Source organism: Chlamydomonas reinhardtii, chromosome 2 (genome assembly GCF_000002595.2).
Source record: "Chlamydomonas reinhardtii strain CC-503 cw92 mt+ chromosome 2, whole genome shotgun sequence".
In the NCBI taxonomy this organism is placed as follows: Eukaryota; Viridiplantae; Chlorophyta; class Chlorophyceae; order Chlamydomonadales; family Chlamydomonadaceae; genus Chlamydomonas; species Chlamydomonas reinhardtii.
Window position 1 is genome coordinate 988,903 of NC_057005.1, and position 19,344 is coordinate 1,008,246.

A 19,344-nucleotide genomic window follows, 5' to 3' on the forward strand; every position below is an offset into this window, starting at 1 on the left:
GTGCCGTACGGATAGGCGCCGATGCGCAGCGTCGCTCTCGCCTTGGCCTGGGCACGGGCATGGCATGGGTTTTTCGTTTAGCACCTGTGTAGGCTGTAGGGAATTGCGCTAGACGCTTGCCGGGCCGACCCACTGTGCGCTTGCACGCGACTGAGTTTCGGAGGCCAAATTGTGACACCGACACTGTTTAATTGTATACACGATGCTAAAGTCTGCTGCGGGAACGCAGCTGCAGCGGCAGCGAGTGACTAGCTCGACCCGGCCAGTGCTTCGCCTGCGTGCAGCACGCCCGGTCAGGGGCCTAGGCCGCTTGACGCCCGTCGCCAGCACAGCAATTGCACTACCATCCCAAAGCAGCAATGGGACAGCTCAGGCTCAGCCTCTGCAGAACCTGGCGGCGCGCATTGTGTCCAGCGGACGCGAGCTCATGGCGACCTGCGCCGCTGTGAGCCTGGCAACTGCAGTTTTCCAAGTAGCAGCTAAATATGTTAACAAGGCGCGCGATGCCGTGGCCTCGGCGTTGCCATCGCCCAGTAACATCGACGGTGTTCAGCAGGTGTGGAGCTTTTAAGCGCGGGCGTTGCTGTAATGGGTCGATAGGTGCCAGAGGCGGAAGAAGCGGGGTTAGATCTAGTGGCAGAGGGGCCGGATCTGTTGCTCGGGGGTTCGGGGGCTCGGGGGCTCAAGCCCTCGCCACGGCACGGTGCTTCCTCCCGCCTAGCGCTCACGGGCACACGAGCCCCTTCTTACATGGACACCCGGGCCCTGCTGCGTGGAACTGCTCAGGACTGGCGGCAGCAGGTGAAGGAGCTGAAGAAGCACACGCGGGTGCTGGGGTTTGTGCTGCCGCTGGCGAAGGCGTTCGCGGCGGAGTCGCTTACGTCGGTGTACGCGCGCACGTTTGAGCGCGCGGCCTTTGGCTTCGCCAAGGTGCGGCTGTAGGTGGAGGGGTGCGAAAGCGGGCAAGCCGCGGCTACGGGTAGGCGGTAGCGGCGGTAGCTTCGCGGCGTGTGGGGCGGTGCGGATGAGCAGCTGGCGCAGGCGCTTGGGTGCCCGGTGATGTTCATGGGGCGTGCCCTCGGCGGAGGCCAATGCGCATAGCCACACGGAGCGCAGTACCATACAGCGTGAACAGCTGCGGCAGAAGCAGAAGCAGTCCCAGCAGTGTGCTTGGCGGTAGCCACAGCAGCGGGGGCGGCAGGGGAACAGGAGCGCACCGGCACCTGTGGGCAGGGCGCCGTGCAGCGAGGGGTTGCAGCGAAGCTGAGCCCAGTGCTGAGCAGGCGGCAGCACGCCCCAAGCAGCGGCAAGTTGGGCGCCCCTGCTACGGCTCGTGCTCAAAATATATGTGGCGCGCATGAGGAGGTGCCAGATTGCTTTAACCATCGCAGTAAGAGTCGTGGGGAGGGCGGGCACGCAAGCCAGCTGCCCTTCCGGGGCTGCGGTCGGCCAGCGACAGCACGCCTGCAGCGGTGCCTTTGCCTACAGGGTGGGCCCAGCGTCCCGCACCCGCGCGCACAATTGCTGCAGCCGCCGGCGCGGCGGCCCATACGGCGGGCCCAGCCCGCCGCTGCCAGTCCTCTTCATGGTGCTGGGATGCGTAGGCGGGAACTCAGTATTGCAGCAGGGCCGCTGTCGAGTCACTCAGTGAGTGGGCAAGCCCCCTGTGCTCATAGCCTGCCCAGAACCAGCACCGGCGCCGCCAGGGCGCAAGAGCGCACCGGCTGTGCCCATCACCACACGCCCACATAACACACCCTCTGCCCCTCCCCCCATTCAACATAGCTGTACCGCTTTTCCAACCATCCTTGCAACCCCCCACTCAACATCCCCCACCCCGCGCCTGCCTTGCCGCCCCTTCCCTCCTGCCCCACCTCCCACTACAGATGTACCTGTTCTGTCTGTTCATGCGCGTGCTGCTGTCGTGGTTCCCCTCCATCGACTGGAACTCGCAGCCCTGGGCCTTCCTGCGCCTGGTGGGTCGCAGCGGAGATGGGTGGGGCGGGGCGGGCGGGAAGAAGCGACTGGCGGGTTAACGCTGTGCATGATATATAGCGCAACGTGTGTGTGCATTCATGCGTGAAATCGGTCAACCAGGGGGTTAGTCCAACCGTGGTAAACCGTGGTAAAAATAGGGCCTGGGGGACTGCGGCCTTGACTGCGGCATGCGGGCATCACACGCCTGTGCCCATGACCGCCTGCGCTGGTGCCCCGCTGTGACGCTCCTGCTCCTCCTGCTCCTGCTGCTGCTGCTGCACGCAGATCACGGAGCCGTACCTGCAGATCTACCGCGGCATCCTGCCGCCGCTCTTCGGCCAGCTGGACTTCACGCCACTGTTCGGTTTCCTCATCCTGCAGGTGGGGGGGGGGAGGGGGACGGACTGGAGCAGGGGGCTGGGGAGCCACGCGGGTTGGGGCGGGGGTATGTGCCCGAGCCAAATGAAATAGGTGGGGCTGGGGACTGGGCGGCTGCGCGGCTGGTGGCTTCAGGGTGCTTGGGATGAAGGGCGTGGAAAGAAGGCTGTGTGGCGCCAACTGGCTGCTCCCACCGGCTGGCTGGCTGGCAGCGCTGCCGCGCCCGCCTTCCCGCCCTAGCCAGACCCGTATTTCCACTGCCCGATCCTTTCTTCGACCGCTCTCACCTCCCTTCTCCTTCGCCCCGCCCCTCCCTTGCCGGCAGGACGTGGTGGAGCTCATGTCGCCCGTGTACACCCTGGGCCACGCCAAGGACACGTCCATGTTCTGGACCACCACCGACATCATGTGCTACTTTGACGGCCACTAAAGCACGGCGCAGGACACGGCTCGGCTGGGAAGCTGTGGCTCGGCAGCTGTGGCTCGGCAGCGGTGGCTGGGCAGCTGTGACTGGGCAGCTGTGACTGGGCAGCGGCGGCTGGGCAGCTGCAGGTCATGGTCAATGGACCCGGTGCCGCTGACTGGGGCCTGGCATGTGCCATGGATCCATACTTGTGTGGGGCGCGGTGCAGGGTGCGCGTTTTGGGGCGCCCGCGGCCGTTGTGATGCATTGCGAAGACTGGATTGCGGAGGCTGGCGGCACAATGGTTGTGTACGGAGGTCCGGCCCGCAGGGGAAGTTGGAGCGGACCGGTGGACTTCCATGGAGATGCCATCAACTGTGTGGTCGGTTTGCTGTGGAGAAGCGCCTTGGAGGCGAGGGGTGGAGCAAAGCACTATTGCCAGGCACAGATAGGTGGTGTGCAGGAAATGGAAATAGATTTTGATCAGGACATTTAGAACCTAGGGGAGCATTTGGGTAATACGGATGCTTCCAAGTCAGGCAGTGGGGGTATGGCATCGGCATGACGAATGCTGCAATTGCCCCCTGATTCAGATTCTTTCGGACCTTGCGCCGCCTGTGTTTTTGACGGCCTGGGTGTGCCTGGTGCCGTCGCCGCGGATAGCAATTTCACTTACAACGTCGTATGCGTAATGTGCCAAGTTACATCACGACTGAGCTGTAAAACGAGCCTGTCTCGTCAGTACTGAATGCGCCTACACTGAGAAACTGCCGAACCTTTGCGGTCCTCACCACGAAGTCCTGATAGACCTAGTCAACATCATACGCCCATCGTGTCGCACGCGGCAACGGCTAACATGAAATAATGGTGATCAGAGGCAGGCTGCCATGCACACACGCGCCTGCGCTACTATGCAAATGCTGCGCAGTGCGGCGTAGTAGAGCACCACTCGTCTTCTGGTTCCGCTCAATACCCTTCACAGTTCTATGCGCCGCGCCCGCGCACAACAGCCATCATCCCTTTCCGCATCCCGCCGTTATGTATCGCCGCCGCTAACCTCCGCACCAAACCGCCCACGCTCTCATGGGCCCGCCCGGCGTGGCGCCGCCGACTGCATCGCACCGGCGCCCGAGGAGGCTGCCGCCAACCGCTCACACACCACCAGCGCCCTCAGCAACCGCTGGCACACGGCCACATGCAGCGGCAGCAGCAGCGTCACGTCAGAGCCCGCCGCCGCCGCGCCGCCGGCAGTGGGCGCCGCCGCGGCATAGCGCCCGCCGGGTGTCGGCCCGCCGCGCGCGCCGCTCTGCGCCGCCAGCATCGCGTCACGCAGCGAGCACAGCGCCGCCAGCTGCCGCAACAGCGCAAGGCTTGGGTCGCTCCAACAGCAGCCCGCGCCGGTGACGCCGGCAAGCGCGCCTGCGCCTGCGTTTGCACCTGCGCCCGGGTCGCGGGCTGGGTCCAGGCGCCGCCGCTTCGCCGCGGCCTCTAGCTCCGGCTGCGCAGACACGTCTCGCGTGGGCTCTGCGCCGTCGGCCATGACCGCGTCCACTTGCGCCGCCGGCCCTTGCTGCTGCTGGTGATGGCTGTGGTTCTGGTGCTGCGGAGGCGGCGGGCTGGTCCTGTGCTGCGGCCGGGGCCACGTGTGCACGGACAGCATGCGCAGGTGGCGGCTGAGGCCCTCCGTAGCCGCGCAGGCGGCGCTGGGTGGCTGCTGCGTGGGGAAGGCGCACAGCGTCACTGGGGCTGGCGTCGCCGCCGCCGCAGCGCCCGCGCCAGGACCCGACGGCGCACCGGCGTGGCGGACGACGTAGCCGCCGGGTGGGACACGGAAGCCCTGGGGCACCGCCACAGACGGATGCAGCTGCAGCCAGGACAGGGACACATCCGAACTGCTACTGCTGTTGCGGCTGCTACTGCCACAGCTGCCGCTGTCCCGGGAGGTAAGAAGGCGCTGCCACGCGGCCGCCTCGGCGTCCGTGGGGCTGCCAAGCTTGGTGACCGCAATCGTCACCTGCGCGGCTGGTGCTCCCGGCGCAAGGCCTTCGTCCGCAGCTGCTGCCGCCCTTGCATCGGTGTGCCCCCCGGCGGCTGCGCCCGCCCCGCCACCGCCACCGATGCTGCTGCCGCCGGCACCCGCCAACTGGCGGCGCAGCATCTGCGCGTGCCCCAGCACCACACGGCAAACCAGCGCGTCCAGCGCCAGCGGCGGCAGACTCTCTGGCGCCGGCTGCGACTGCCGCTCCGCCTCTCCGGCGGTGGGGCACGCGTCCGTCTCCATGCTGCAGCTGCACGGCGTGCGCAGCGCCAGCAAGCTGCTGCTACTGCCGCCCCCGCCGCCGCCCCCGTCCGCCTGTTGAGGGCCCGCCGCAGGCCCCAGCGCCGCCGCCATCGCGCTCGTGCTACTGCCAGCAGGCAACAGGCTGCTCCGGCAGCTCGCGGCGTCGCCTGCTACTGCCGCCACGGGCGCAGCTGTGGCTGCCGCCGCCGTCACCGCTTCGTGCCCCGCGCCAGGTGCGGTCGCAACGTCGCCACTCCCAAGTCCGTCTACGGCTGCAGCTGTGCCCATGTCCATACCCATGCCTTCATTACTGCTGTCGCCACTGCTGCTACTGCTACACAGCGACATAGCCCGCGTGTCCAGCACGCGGCCCTCCGAGTCACAGAACGCCAGGGCCAGCCAGCAGCGCTCCAACTCGGCGGTTGCGCCCGCAAAACCTCCGAGCCCCGCAGCAGCCCGCGATGCAGCGGCTCCTTCGCTGGCCCTGCCATTGCTGCCGCTGCAGCGCTGCCAAGCGTAACAGCAGTGCAGCGTCGGCCGCTCCGACGCAGCGAGCGCGGCCGCATGCGCAGAAGCTGCGTCGGGCGCCGGCTGTGGCTGCACCGGCGCTGCTACTGCCCCCGGAGCCATTACGGATGCCCCGCCCGCGCCCCCATGCAGCGACGCCGGCGCGGGGCTGCGTGCACGGGCCGTGGCTGCGGCCTCGCCACCAGCTCCCGCCCCTGCCGGGTGCCCCGTCGCCTCGGCTGCTGCTGCCGCGAGCGCCAGCGCTTGTGGCGGCGCCAGTGCTAGAAGGGGCTCGTACACTGGCGTGCGCCCGCTGCAGCTCGCCTGCACTGCTGCCCCGCCTATGGATGCAGGCGCGGTGCCGCCGCCGCCCTCTCCGTGCACATGCCGCGACGCCAGCTCCTGAGCCGGCTGCGCACGCCGCGTGCTGGGCAGGCCCTGGCCCGCCGACGCATTGGCGGCCGCCGCCTTGGTGGCGGCCGCGGCGCCGTAGCCCGCCAGGCGGCGGCAGAGCTTGGTGTAGGCGGCGCAAGCAGTGGCACGCACGCAGGCTCCAGTGACGTCGTACAAGGAGGAAGGCAGCACCAACTGCACAGGAGGGAGGGGCTTTTTAATGAAACATGAGGGAGTTCAGTGCTGAACTGCTGATGTGATGATGCCGGTGCTCGCCAATAAACACTGCGGTACCCCCAACAGTCCCATGACTACTATCACCCCTACGACTGCAGCCGCCCCTCACTAGCCTCCTCACCTGGATGACCAGCTCCGTCGCCGCCAGCTGAGTGAGGTCAAGTTGCGGCGTCGAGCCCACCGGCCCAGCCGCCGCCGCCGCCGCCGCCATGGCAGCACCGCCACCGCTACCACCCCCGGTACCTGCGGGCGCCGGCCACGACGTCGCGCGGTACAGGTGCCGCGCCGCGCCGCCCAGCCGTGCTAGCAACGCCGGGTCTGTTGTGTCGCCGCTCGCGTTCGGCCCCGTCCCCTCCGCGGCCCCAGGCCCACTGCTGCCGTCAACAGCCCCTGCAGCTCCCGCGCCCGCCGCCGCCGGCACGCCGCTGGGGCCAACGCTGCAGGCCGGAGCCTCCGGCGGCGTCGACGCAGCACTGCTGCTGGTGCCTGTTGGCGGCCCTGCCGCCGCCAGCGCCATCAGAGCCGCACCCGCGCCGGCGCTACTCAACGTGACCGAGCCCGGCACCATGCCGCCGCCAGGCACCAGGCCCGGCCCACACACGCTGCTGCTCACGCTGTGGCAGCCCGGCCACGCCACAGCGCTTGTCCCTGGCCCCAGGCGCGCGCCTGCGCCGCCGGTTTGGCCCCGCGCAATGGCTGCTGCCTGCCCCGCGACAGGCCCCGCCTGCAGCTCGGCCCCTAGAGCGCCCGCATCCGCACCGGGCGGCGCCGCCAGCGGCACGCGTGCGGGCAGCATCCGTGACGCGGGGCACACGGGCGCGAGGCAAGCGGCCACCTCCATCAGCGCCGCCGCCACGTCGTCCACGCTGTCACTGGGCGGCACCACATACACCACCAGCGCCGCGGGCCCCAGGTCCAACATACCGCTTCCCACCGCCGCACCCGCCATAGACGGGTCCCCCGGTGCTGTGCTGCCGGCACCGCCGGCGCCTGTTGTCCCGGCCACGCCCACGCCCGCTCCGCCGGCCTCCGGCTTGGCCACTGGCCCGCCGCCGCCGGGCGCCCCGCCGCCGCTGAGCCCACGCCCTGCCCCGCCAGCGCCACCAGAGACACCGCGCGGCTGCTGGTTAAGCTGACGCAGCTCCCGTGGCGGCTGCAGCAGGAGATGCCGCTGCAGCTGGCGGCCCACATGCCGCAGGTTCCGCCAGAAATGCACGTGCGTCGCTGGCTGCTGCCGCGCTGCCGCCGCCGGTTGCGGCGGGGCCGCCATCCCCGCCGCCGCGCCCCCTGTTGCTGCTGCCGCCATCGCCATCCCTTGCCAGGCGCCCGCCCCCGACGCCGCGCCCGCGCGGGGCCGGTAGCTGGGTTCATCTGGCTCCCAGCCAAGGTCGCCAGCCACTGATGTCGTCGCGTGGTTGCTGCGGAAACCCAGCACAGCGCTCCGCAGCACCAATCGGTCTGGCCGCCGCGCCAGCGCCAGCGCCTGCTGCTGCTGCCATGCCGCCGCCGCTGCGACCGCGTCGCCGTCGCCCTGGGCTCCGCCCACGGGCGGCCCCGGCCCCGGATCCGCGGGCACGGGTACCACGCCGTCTATGGCGTGGAGGTGGGATGGCGTGCGTGCAGGCTGGTGGCTGCCCAACCGCATGCCCAGAAAGGTCGCCGACACGTCCTGCAAGCCACGGACAGAACCATCAGGAGTTTAACAACCGCTGGGAGAAACCCCGTCTAACGAGGAGGCCAACGACACGGTTGACTCAATATCACAGCACGGGCGCGGAGGGTTGGCATCATCTCGAGGCGACGCCGACTGTGGGCGTTTACACAGCATGTCCGCACCTTGACAAACATGCGCGCCGCCGACGAGTGCTGCTCTGGACACACCACGTAGAACTCCACCGCCTTCTGCGGCCCGCACGGCTCCAGGGATACCTGCACACCAGACCCGCCAAGTCACGTCAACGCACCGTGCACGCATGCTCGCGCCCCATCCATGTAATAGCTTGAGCCAAGCGCCAGCTTCCGCAGCGCCAATGCCGTCCAGACTCGACTGCCCTTGCGCCGGACCCTGCGGCCGCTGCCCAACGCAATGGCGGCCGCCACCCGCTGCAACCGCACACAATCCAACTACACACAACTTAACCCACTCCAGCTGCTGCTACGCCCCGCCGCCCTGCCCTGCCCACCTTGTCCCAGAACGGCAGCACTGCCGGCTGCAGCGCCAGCCAGTCGCCCTGGAAGCCCGCCAGGGCCGCCGGCGCCTCCAACGGCTGCGCCTCAAGCTGCGGCGTCACGCAGCGCCCGGCCGCGGCGGCGGCCAGCGCAAGCGCCGGCGCCAGCACGGGCGCGGGGGGCTGCGGTCGTCGCGGCGGAGGGCCCTCGCGACCTCGCTCGCCTGCAGCGCACAGGATAGGTTCCGTGGTGAGTTCCTTGCGAAACCTAACAACTGCTTGGGTACGACGCGCATCCTGCACACACGCACAACGTCCCAACGTGCAAGAGTAGCCCTGGCTCGCCACACAGCCACGCGTTATCTATGGTGCATCTAAATGCACCGGTATCTGAAAAGTCGTCGAGGGTTGCGCGCTGCCGCCTCACCGTCGCAGGGTCCCCGGCCGCTGCCGCCAGGCGCACCGGTCCGCGCGCACACCTCCGCCAGCAGCTGCACGAACCTAAAGCTGGCCGACGACGGCGTCGCTGTCGTGTTGGCGAGTGCCTCATCAGATATGGAGTGCAGCAGGCCGCTGCGTGCAGCGCCCTCGCCGAGCATGAGATGCCCCACTCGGACATTAACGTCGGTCGGGTAAAGCGCCTGCTGTTTGACGAAATCGACAAGCGCTGATTCCGGCCATGCTGATCGCAGCGGCGCATATGGCGGAACGGGAGGTGGATACAAAACATGCTGTGGAACCGCTGCGGAGGAAGCAGGCTCAGGCACCGGCGAGGCCGCAGCCGCTAGGCCAACAACGCAAGCAGCTTGTCCAGAGTCTGCAGGTTGTGCTGGTGCGGCTGCTTTCGCGCGCTCAGGTCCATTCTGCGCGCGCTCGGGAACTCCTTTGGCGCTGACCAGCTGTGAAAGCCTCTGTTGCAGACTCGGTCCAACATCAGGACATGATTTGGCATCATTTGCCCACTGGGGCGCAGTGTGCACACGGTTTCTTGACCTCATCGTAAGACTTGCACAGTTTACATATTGTACCCCAAGAAACTAAAGCTCAGGATGTCGAGACATTAAAGAACGAGTGCAACAGTGCGTCCGTGCCCTCCGGTGAAGGCCCGGGGTCAACGAGGCATGGACCTGGACATGGGTGACTTGCCCTGCGGGCATAACTGCGTGTTGTGTAAATACCCTTTGCCGTTGCCCTATAGTAACATTGAAACACGGGTGAAATTGTAGAAGGGGCTTGGCAAGCGGACTTGCTACTTACGAGGTGAACCCGGCAGGCTTTTAAAGTCTTTCCTGTGCCACCAGGCGCGCTGCACTACTATTGGTTAGTATATTGATGACATATGTACCCGATACGCATATGACAGTACCCGGCCACGCGTGCAGCGGGGATCTGCGCGGGGTTTCGTTCCAGTCCTATGCTCGCTGCCTGCCAGCGACAAAGCGTGAATTTAGCATCCTTACTAATTGCATCTGTATGACTGCGGGGGTTCTGTGGGGTCGTCTGTGGAGGCGCGACAACCCTTCCTGGCCCGCGTGGCCCGGCCACTCTGCTCAGCCCCACCCCATGCTTTCCGCTGGCACCGTTGACCCATACAGACCGACTGCGAGACACATACAGCTGAGTCATGTCGGTGGTGGACGAGGCGGCGCTGGCCGCTGTGCGGGCGCACATGAAGAGCGTGCGCATTCCGGGCTTTCATGACAAAGTGTACAAGGACGAGTGCATGTTCAGCTACGACGACCCGGAGTCGCCGGGGGGCTTGTACGTCAACCTGGCCACACTGCAGGTGCGTTGTGTGTTTGTGGGCATCGTGTGTATGTTTGCTTGTGTGTGTTGGCTAGGGGTGTAGGCGTCTACGGGGTGTGCGTGCATGCAATGGCGAGGCACTCTGCAGGGCGGTGTGAGTGTGAGGCCCCGGGGTGCATGCGACCGCTGCGACGCTGCGCGCCTCACCGCACCGACTGCAGCGAGACGACTGGTGCCGGCCTGCCCTGTGTGACACGTGTCGTGCGTGCACGCGCGCCCCCCGTGCTCCAGTCGTACTGACTCCTGCCGCCATCCGACGGGGCGCCGCAACAGGGCTTTGGCGAGTCCTTCCTGCCGCTGGACCACTCCCGCACCGGCGGGGGGCTGTACCTGCACCTGGTCCACCGCCGGGTGCGTCGTGACGTGGGCGTGATACGTTGCATGGCGTGACGTTGATGTCACCACAGCGCATTTATTGGCATTGCGAGGCGTTGCGTGACGCGGGCATGAGGTTGAACGGATGGCATCGGTTGCTTTGTGGTGGGCATTGGCTGGTTTGTGGTGGGCGTGGTCACACGTGTACAGCGCTGCCCACGCCCGCTGCTCAGGTGCCGCTGCCCAAGGCGGAGGTGGAGGCGGCGCGGCAGGCGGCGCAGGCGGCTGGGCAGCTGCTGCTGAACGCGCCCACCTACCGTCTGGACAAGGCCATGGCTCTGGTGGTGGTGAACGGCCCGGGCCCCGAGCAGCGCCTGCGCGTGCCGCTGCCCTGCCCCGACCTGCCGGAGAGGGTGCTGCAGGTGCGCGTGCGGGGCTGGGGGGATGCGGGTGCTGGTGGGTCGTGGGTGAGCGGGCCGGGCGCTGCGAGGTGTTGGAAGGAGCTTGTGGGGGGCTGGGAGGGGCTGGCTGGGAGCCTGGAGAGGGAGGGAGGCGCGCGCTGACCGCCCAAGTGGCCCCCAGCAGCCGGCGCCCACCCTACCGTACCTTTACGCAATCACCGCGCACCCCCCTGAAAATTTTAATTATTTTCGCACCGCGCACCCCTAAAATTGTAATTATTTTGCACCGCGCACCCCCATTTGGGACTGTTTTACACTTCCGCGCACCCAAGACATGCGCATTGCATACGCAGTGCAGACGCCTTGTAACTGGCAACCCACCATACGTCTCCTCGCCTCGCCTCAGTTGCCGCAAGCCTCTAGCGATATGGATATGGATATAAAGCACAGGTGGCGAAACTGGGGGTTTTAGCGATTTTTCGTCGAATGCACGCCCATCCGGGTAATTTTGCACCACCGCGCACCCCCTCCAAGATTATTATGACAACTTCGCGCACCCCCCGCCGGGGTGCGCGGTACTGCAGCATTCGGGAAATTTTAATTAATTACATGCGCGGTGATCTCCTTAAGGTACGGTATGTCCGGTACCCGCCGTATCCACAGCAGTCCCGCCATCCGCTTTCCTTGCCACGATCTGCGCTTGGTCCCACCTGCTCGCAGGCCATTGACGCGGTGGTGAAGCATGAGAGTGTGACCCAGGCCGAGGCGCTGGCTGTGTTTGAGGAGCCGCGCCGCGTGTCCAAGTACGCGGCCGGCCTGGAGCAACTCAACACCGGTCGCAAGATCAGGTGGGGTGGTGGAAGTGGGTGGGTGCGTGGGTGGCAGGGAGGGTGCGGCCCTGCTTGGGCGCGTGCGTGTTTTGTGAGCGTGTGTGTTGCTAGGGGCAGCAACCAAGGGAGGGCGCGGGTGTTCAGAGCGCTGCTCCAGCGCGCGTTTCTTTCTGCTCCCGCCTTGTCGGGGGCACTGCCGTCGCAGCGCCGTCGCACCCCTATCTCCTGGGCTGCGGCCATGCTACCGTAACATGCGTGCGTGGCACTCCCCTGCACCACCCACAGCCCCAACCCCGCGGACTGGCGCTGTGACGAGACGGGCGTGACGGAGAACCTGTGGCTCAACCTGTCCACCGGCTTCATCGGCTCAGGCCGCAAGGTGCGTATGTGTGTGTGTGTGTGTGTGTGGCTGCTTGCGTACGTGTGTGTGCAAGGAGGGGAAGGGTGTGCGATGAGACGCTGTTGTACAAAGGGTTTGGGCCCTTGAGCCGGCGCCGACACGACAGTCCGCGCCGCATCCCGCTTTCGCACATTTCTAATAACTCCGTTCTCCACATGAACGGCTACCGCCCCCCTCCCCCCTCAAATGTAACCCCCTCGTGGTCAACAGAACTGGGACGGCAGCGGCGGCAACGGCGCGGCGCTGCGCCACTTCGAGGCGGGCGGGCGCAAGTACCCACTGGTGGTGAAGCTGGGGACCATCACGCCGCACGGGGCGGGTGAGCGCGGGGAGGGGAGGCCGTGGGAGCGTGCGTGGGCGCGTGGGCGTGAGCATGCGTGGTGGAACCGCAAACTCGAGCTCCCAGTGCTTCATGAGGAGATGGGATGGCGACAGTTCGCCTTGCAGCCATCTTGAGATACGCCGACACTCCCCACACAGCACTACACACGCCCATTCTCTCTCTCCCCCCCGGACGTCGGCACTTTATACTTGCAATGTAATCACTCCGTTCTTCACACGTGCCCGGCTGCCCCCCCACCCCTCCCCCACCTCCCACGCACACAGACGTGTACAGCTACGCGCCGGACGAGGACGACATGGTGGAGGACCCGGGCCTGGCGCAGCACCTGGCGCACTGGGGCATCGACATCATGCAGGTCAGCAGGCGAGGCGGGGGGCGGGGTTACATAATTTACAGCCATGATTGATTACGAAGTGAAGGTGTAGCTAGGCACAGTAGTACAGCAGGGGCGGGGGGGGGGGGTAAGTGGGTTGGAAGAGCGAGGGGGGAAAGGTGCGGGCAGGCGGCGGCGATCCTGCTCACTCCGAGCGTGGCAGCCCTGCTTCTTGCCTAACCGCTGCACCACAGGCCCCCACACTCCCTGCCACCCCGCCGCCACCCCTGATGACGCACTCCACGCCAACAACAAACACTAGCACCAACACTATCACACACGTTTATGCGCGCATGCAACAGATGGAGAAGACGGAGAAGACCATGTCGGAGCTTCAGGCCGACCTCAACACCGGCTACGAGTTCAGCCGCATCACGGAGGCCGGCGCCGCGCTGGTGCCGCTGGCGGGGCCGGGCCACACCGGGCTCATCAACCTGGGCAACAGCTGCTACATGAACAGCGTGCTGCAGGTGGGAGCGTGTGCGGTGTGTGTGTGTGTGTGTGTGTGTGTGTGTGTGTGTGTGTGTGTGTGTGTGTGTGTGTGTCCCCAGGCACATTGGTATCATACATGGGGTGGAGGTGTTTGGTCCCTTCCCAAAGAAGGGCGTTGGGGGTGTTGCGAGAATCAAACCCAGAATATGCAGGGCTGCATGGTGTGGGGTGGGGGCATGGGGCTGCTGAGTGAAAGTAAGTATGCGGGGTTACATTCACGATTAGTTAAGGAAGTGGTAGGGGGGCGGGGTAGGGTGTAATTTAGCTGTTCACCACGCATGTTCACCACCTGCTGACTCCAGCACCGCCGCGAACCTTATGTTTTCCGCCCGCCAGCTGCTGCTGACCCTACCCGAGGTGGTGGGGCGCTACGGCGGCGGCGCGGCGGCGGCTGGCGGCGGCGGCGGTCTGTTCACCAGCGCGCCGGCCGACCCCTCCAACGACCTGCCCACACAGCTGGCCAAGGTGGGGCGCAGGGAGCTGAGCCGGGGCTGGTGGGAAGAGGCTGTGCTTGTGCCTTGTGGTTGCGGCCGTGGCCGTGGCTGTGGTCTCGGCTGTGGGTGCTGTGGTCTCGATAGGAGGGGAATGGGCGGGACACGGTGTGTTTAGAGTGCTTGTTGCGGGCTATGCGTGTTGGTGTGTCATGTGTGTGTCAGTGTGTCATCTGGCGCCTCCCTGCTGTGTATGCGTGTGTGTGCACAGGTGGCGGTGGCACTGGCCCAGGGCCGCACCGGCCACGTCAAGCCGGCGGAGGCGGAGGCGGCCATGGAGGTGGACGGAGGTGAGGCGGGGCCGGCGGGGCCGTGTGCACTCGTGGGGGCGGGGGTGGCCACACTGGACCGGACTGATGACGCCAGCTGCACCGCACAACCTGCAGCCCGCTCGTATCCCTGTCTTTCCTACTCCTTAACTGCGCCCTCGCCCCATTCTACCCATGTTGGACTGCATGCTGCCGCCCCCACCGACCGCACACACACGCGTGCTGCATCGCATACACTGCCTTTGCGCAATGTTTTCCTTGTGCTCTTCAACACACGCGTGCGCACACACACACACACACGCACATACACACGCACATACACACACGCCCCGCGCAGAGGAGCTGGTGCCGCTGCCTGATGACGAGCGCGTTACGGCGGTGCGGCCGCTGTCCTTCAAGAGCTGTGTGGGCCGCGGCCACCCCGAGTTCGCCAGCGGCCGCCAGCAGGACGCCGCAGAGTACTTCACACACCTGCTGGAGCTGGTGAGGGGGTTGATTGGGTGGGGAGGAGGTTGAAAATCCCAGCCCAAACTAAACCAAGCCAAGCGAAAACGAGCGGAGCACAGCAGAGGCGTTAATTGCAAGTGATAATACTTATGGGATGGGGGCCGAGGCGTCGTGGAGCAGCATGGGGGGGGGGGGTCCATGCATGATTAACCAGCATTGGGGGGAGGGGTAACTGGTGGCGGTGGGGAGGGGCTGCTGAGGGTTTTACACACAAGTCCCATGCACCCGTCCCATGGGTTGTGTTTGTGTGCAGTGGTCGGGTAGGGATGGCTGCTGGGCGGCAGTGGGGGTTGTGTGAACATCCGCAGGGAGCAAGGCGGCTGCTCGGGAGTGGGAACGGGACTGTAGGATAGCCTTGGGGTGCGGCTCAGCCTTTGGTGGGCGATGCTGCCTGGCAAGGCCATGCACCCTGCAGTGTGTTCCTCGCACGCTGATCCCTGTGTTCTCCGCTGCACACGTTCGCAGATCGCCCGCGCGGAGCACACGCAGGCACAGCGCCTGGGCATCAGCGGCGGCGGCGCCGACGTCGGCAGCAGTGCTGACCTGGGCTTGCTGCCGCTGCCCACGGCCTTCCGCTTCAACCTGCAGGACCGGGTGCAGTGCGGCGAGAGCGGCGCAGTGAGCTACAAGCGGCAGCCGCACTCGCTGCTGATGCTGCAGGTGGGTGCGGGGTGGGGTGGGGTGGGGGTGGGGTGGGAAGGTGCGGTTGCAGCAGGCAAGCTGGCTCGGCGGTCTGTCGTGCGTGCTGTTCGGTGCTCGCTCCGCGGCCGCCAGCGGCTCACTCTATTTGCGCCCCATGCATCCTGCCCTGCCCCACCACCCGCCAGCCCAGTGCTCAGTGCTCGCCTGCCCCGCCTGCCCCCTGTACCAATGTGCCTGGCGACCACTTCGCTTCTTCTTGCTTCTTCACGGAAGTAACCCGGCCGCCACACCGCCGCACCCCTATTGCCTCCCTCACCATAAAAGGTGCCCCTGGAGGCCGCCACCAACAGCGAGGCGGTGGCCGAGTACCGCGACCGCCAGGCCAAGAGGCAGAGGCTCAAGGAGCAGTCGGCGCAGGCAAGGAGACAGGGCGGCGGGAGGCTGGGGCGGGCGAGGGCGCGGGGTGAGGCGTATTTGTGCGCTCCCACGCACGTTCGATTGGCGCGTAGGCGGTTCGTTTCCCACCGAATGCCGTAACACGCCTCCCCTGTTTGCACACATTTGCGTACCGGTGTGCTCATGTGCGCGCGCCACAGGCTTACATCGGCGCGGCGCCGGAGGGCGCGACCGCGGGCGCCGCGGAGTCGGCTGCGGTGCCGGCTCAGGTGTCCGGCCCCGGCAGCGGCGCGGCGGTGGTGGTGGTGGCGGAGGGCGAGGAGGAGGCGGTGCTGCCGCGTGTGCCCTTCGACGCCTGCCTGCAGCGCTTCAGCGGCGCCGAGGTGGGGGGGGGGCGATGGAGGGGGAGGGGACGTGTTTTGCGGCGCGGTATTTGGGTGTCTGCGAGCGAGTGCGGAGTGTTTGGTGGCTGGCTGCCACGTTGAGGGCGTGGGGGCAGGTCGTGAGGCTGCGGGTCGGTGGGGCGTGACCGCACTCAGCACCGCCACTGTGCCGCCATGTGCTTCACGTGGTGGCCTTGGAGCTGCACGGCAGCCAGGTATCCCCCTGCCTCAGCACCGCCACTTCCCTTACACACACACACACACACACACACACACACACACACACACGCACACACACCCTCACACACACACACACACACACAGTCTTTGCGCAACGTTTTCCTTGTGCTCTTTAACACACACACACACACACACACACACACACGCACACACACCCTCACACACGCGCACGCACTCCCACTCACGCAGGTGGTTGAGGACTACCGCAGTGCGGCCCTGGGCGGCCGCGCCACCACCGCCACCAAGACCACCCGCTTCGCCTCCTTCCCGCCATACCTCATCATGCAGGTCAACAGGTGAGGCGGCGCGCCGCGGCTCCGTGGGCCAGCTTTTATTAAACCAGCAAATTGCTTTGAATGTACCGCATGTATGCTTTCAAGCTAAGCCCAACCTGAACCGTCAATCCTCCAGATGTACCCAACACGTGCCTACACACACGCTCTGTCTCCCCCTCCCCTCCCTCCCCACACACAGGTACTTCCAGGATAAGGACTGGACGCTGAAGAAGATGGAGGTGCTGGTGGACGTGCCGGACGTGATCGACCTGGAGCCCCTGAGGGCGCCCGCGGGCCCCGCGCCCGGGGAGGTGCTGCAGCCCGAGCAGCAGCCCGAGCAGCAGCAGCAGCAGCAGCAGCAGCCCGCGGCGGCGGCACAGCCCGCACAGGTGAGCTGTTGCATTGTCTGCAGACGCCTACACTGACCGTATGGAAGCCAGCACGCGAACGATATGCAACCATGCGTGTCCGCCGGAGCACGTAACCAAACCACGTGTTCTTCCTGCCTCTCTGTACAAGCCAACACCAAACCGAAAACCGCACACACACACACACACACACGCACACACACACACACGCACACACACACACACACACACACACACGCAGGCGCCGGCGGCGGCGCCGCAGCCCGACCCGGCCCTGGTTGCGGGCCTGGTCGACATGGGCTTTGGCGAGGCCGCCTGCGCCCGCGCCGCGGCGGCGGTGTCCAACGCCGGGCTGGAGGCGGCCATGGAGTGGCTGCTGGCGCACCTGGAGGACCCCGACATCAACGACCCGCTGCCGGGTGGGATGGGGCTAGGTGGGGGGCGGGATTGCTGTAGGAAATGAGCGGGGGTGGCTGCAGGTTCTTCCCGGGAGGCAGGGGAGGATGGGTAGTGAATACACCACACGCGTGATGGGAGGCAGGGGGCCGAGGCAGCCCGGGGAGCGAGCCAACTTACCCTTGACTTGACCTGAGTTTAAATAGAGTTTGACTGGGCTTGACCGCGTTGGTGTATGTGTTTGCCGGTGCAGCCCCTGGCGCCGCACCGGCCGCCGCCGCCGCACCCGCTGCTGCTGCTGCTGCCGCCGCCGCCGAGGCCGACCCTGAGAAGGTGTCCACCCTGGCCGGCATGGGCTTCAGCGAGGAGCACGCCAAGGCCGCCCTGCAGGTAGGGGGGCGTGGGAAGGCGAGGGCAGGGGGAAGGGCGGCGGCGTGGATGGCGCGCGTGACGCCGCGTGTGTGTTGGCAGAAGCATGAGCCGACAGCAAGAGTAAGGTGCACACGTTTGTTGTCGGCACTGTGTGGATGCGGGGAAGACGGATGGCGTGTGTGTTAGCACTCTGCCGTGCATGGACGGCTGGCCCCAGCTTATCCCTCCGCCCCGCACAGATATGCACACACACACACACACACTTCCACCTCCCACCTGACCCCCCACAGGCCTGCAGCGGCTCCCTGGAGCGCGCCGCCGACTGGCTGTTCAACCACATGGACGACCTGGACACAGCCGTGGCCAAGGTGCGTGGGGCGTGTGTGGGGTGGGGGGGAGGGCGTGTGTGGAGAGGCGTGTACGGTATGTGGCCGTGCGTGGCCATGGCGGGGTGGAGCAGGCGGCGGTCTAGTGGTCGACTTCGTACCGTGTCATGTCGTGGCGAGGGCTGGCGAGGAAGAGGCCTGCTACTCGCGCATCAGGTCAACGCCGGCTCTTGTGACCGCACCCGCCTTCTGGTCTGGCCTGTGCTGGCAACTTGCAGGTGCTGTCAGAGGCGGCCGGCGCGGCGGCGGCAGCCGCAGCGGCGCCCGCGGCGGTCGGCGCCGCCGGCGGCTCCTCCGGCTCTGCCGGCAGTGCGCCGGTGGTGGACGGGCCCGGGCGCTACGAGCTGGTGGGGTTCATCAGCCACATGGGCTCCAACCTGGCGTGTGGGCACTACGTGGCGCACATCAAGAAGGACGGCAGGTGGGCGGGTAGAGGTGGGAGAGGGCAGCTCACGACACAGTGCACGCGTGTGCCTTCCCTTTGTGTGGCTAGGGATCCGCAACGCCACCTGTGTATGTATGTGTGTATGTGTGTGTGTGTGTGTGTGTGTGTGTGTGTGTGTGTGTGTGTGTGTGTGTGTGTGTGTGTGTGTGTGTGTGTGTGTGTGTGTGTGTTGAGATAGCACAAGGCAAGAAGCTGTGTTGTTGTCGTGTGTGTGTGGCGCTGTGCCCACATGCAGGTGGGCCATCTACAACGACGAGAAGGTGGCTGTGTCGGAGCACCCGCCAAGGGACCTGGGCTACCTCTACCTCTTCCGCCGCCTGCCCGCACAGCAGTAGCAGCTGCAGCAGCAGCAACGGTGGCAGAAGCTGCGAGGGCAGTAGCGGGTTATGCGTGAGGGTGGTGGCACAGCTGGGAAGGGAAGGCAGGGCGGGACCGGGTGCGTTCATGAGTGGTAGTGCCTGGTGGCAGCATGCATGCAGGAGAGGTTTCGGGTGGCAAAAGGGCTGCTATGTGTTGCCGCGGCGACCGGCCGAATGTGGACAAAGAAGTTGACGGCCACGCATAGAAGGCTCTAGACTGGCGATTGGTGTTGGGTGCATTGTGTTGTGTGCGGACATGGGCGGGCATGAGGACATGGGGGGCGCGGCGACGGATCAGAGGACCCATCACGCAACATGGATGACCGGAAGAGACATGGCCACATGGAAAGCTCGGGAACTCAAACCGTAGGCAGGCAGGCAGGGCGTGCAAATGTGCAATACGGTCAGCTACCATGAATCCATGATACACTTCGACTGCCTCACTGCAGCGTCTCTGCGTCTGCTCCCCTGCTGAACCCGGGCTGGCGGGCCCAGGCCCCCCCTCTGCCTC

General features: G+C 66.2%; 3 protein-coding genes across 3 annotated transcripts; 2 read left to right on the forward strand and 1 right to left on the reverse strand.

Annotated features, from left to right (window-relative positions):
• The first annotated feature begins 98 nt into the window (after positions 1-98).
• CHLRE_02g080250v5 (uncharacterized protein) lies at positions 99-3,493 on the forward strand. The gene is made up of 5 exons (XM_001701628.2): positions 99-556; positions 787-930; positions 1,887-1,976; positions 2,263-2,358; positions 2,681-3,493. Exons 1-5 carry the CDS (start codon positions 428-430, stop codon positions 2,783-2,785), a joined length of 564 nt encoding a protein of 187 aa, XP_001701680.2. The 5' UTR covers positions 99-427; the 3' UTR covers positions 2,786-3,493.
• Positions 3,494-3,502: 9 nt separating this feature from the next.
• On the reverse strand, positions 3,503-9,378 carry CHLRE_02g080300v5 (uncharacterized protein). The gene is made up of 5 exons (XM_043059225.1): positions 8,772-9,378; positions 8,360-8,568; positions 8,013-8,105; positions 6,298-7,845; positions 3,503-6,134 (listed from the first exon to the last, which is right to left on the reverse strand). Exons 1-5 carry the CDS (start codon positions 8,941-8,943, stop codon positions 3,840-3,842), a joined length of 4,317 nt encoding a protein of 1,438 aa, XP_042926859.1. The 5' UTR covers positions 8,944-9,378; the 3' UTR covers positions 3,503-3,839.
• Positions 9,379-9,558: 180 nt separating this feature from the next.
• On the forward strand, positions 9,559-19,270 carry CHLRE_02g080350v5 (uncharacterized protein). Its single transcript, XM_043059226.1, has 22 exons — positions 9,559-9,664; positions 9,940-10,130; positions 10,424-10,501; positions 10,699-10,887; positions 11,587-11,714; positions 11,982-12,075; positions 12,307-12,415; positions 12,703-12,794; positions 13,115-13,282; positions 13,641-13,769; positions 14,007-14,085; positions 14,402-14,547; positions 15,037-15,231; positions 15,538-15,630; positions 15,810-15,992; positions 16,422-16,528; positions 16,707-16,896; positions 17,117-17,294; positions 17,525-17,661; positions 17,934-18,011; positions 18,248-18,450; positions 18,710-19,270. The coding sequence occupies exons 2-22, from the start codon at positions 9,969-9,971 to the stop codon at positions 18,807-18,809; spliced, it is 2,838 nt and encodes a 945-aa protein (XP_042926860.1). The 5' UTR covers positions 9,559-9,664; positions 9,940-9,968; the 3' UTR covers positions 18,810-19,270.
• The last annotated feature ends 74 nt before the right edge of the window (positions 19,271-19,344 follow it).

Excerpts from the sequence above, each read along its gene's own strand:
- CHLRE_02g080250v5 (XM_001701628.2), top strand. The coding sequence starts at position 428 with ATGGCGACCTGCGCCGCTGTGAGCCTGGCAACTGCAGTTTTCCAAGTA. Across the intron at positions 557-786 it reads ACATCGACGGTGTTCAGCAG|GACTGGCGGCAGCAGGTGAA; the intron begins GTGTGGAGCTTT and ends GGAACTGCTCAG. Across the intron at positions 1,977-2,262 it reads CCTGGGCCTTCCTGCGCCTG|ATCACGGAGCCGTACCTGCA; the intron begins GTGGGTCGCAGC and ends TGCTGCACGCAG.
- CHLRE_02g080300v5 (XM_043059225.1), bottom strand. The coding sequence starts at position 8,943 with ATGCTCGGCGAGGGCGCTGCACGCAGCGGCCTGCTGCACTCCATATCT. Across the intron at positions 8,106-8,359 it reads TGCTGCCGTTCTGGGACAAG|GTATCCCTGGAGCCGTGCGG; the intron begins GTGGGCAGGGCA and ends TCTGGTGTGCAG. Across the intron at positions 7,846-8,012 it reads CGGCGCGCATGTTTGTCAAG|GACGTGTCGGCGACCTTTCT; the intron begins GTGCGGACATGC and ends CGTGGCTTGCAG.
- CHLRE_02g080350v5 (XM_043059226.1), top strand. The coding sequence starts at position 9,969 with ATGTCGGTGGTGGACGAGGCGGCGCTGGCCGCTGTGCGGGCGCACATG. Across the intron at positions 15,631-15,809 it reads TCAAGGAGCAGTCGGCGCAG|GCTTACATCGGCGCGGCGCC; the intron begins GCAAGGAGACAG and ends CGCGCGCCACAG. Across the intron at positions 16,529-16,706 it reads CTCATCATGCAGGTCAACAG|GTACTTCCAGGATAAGGACT; the intron begins GTGAGGCGGCGC and ends CCCCACACACAG.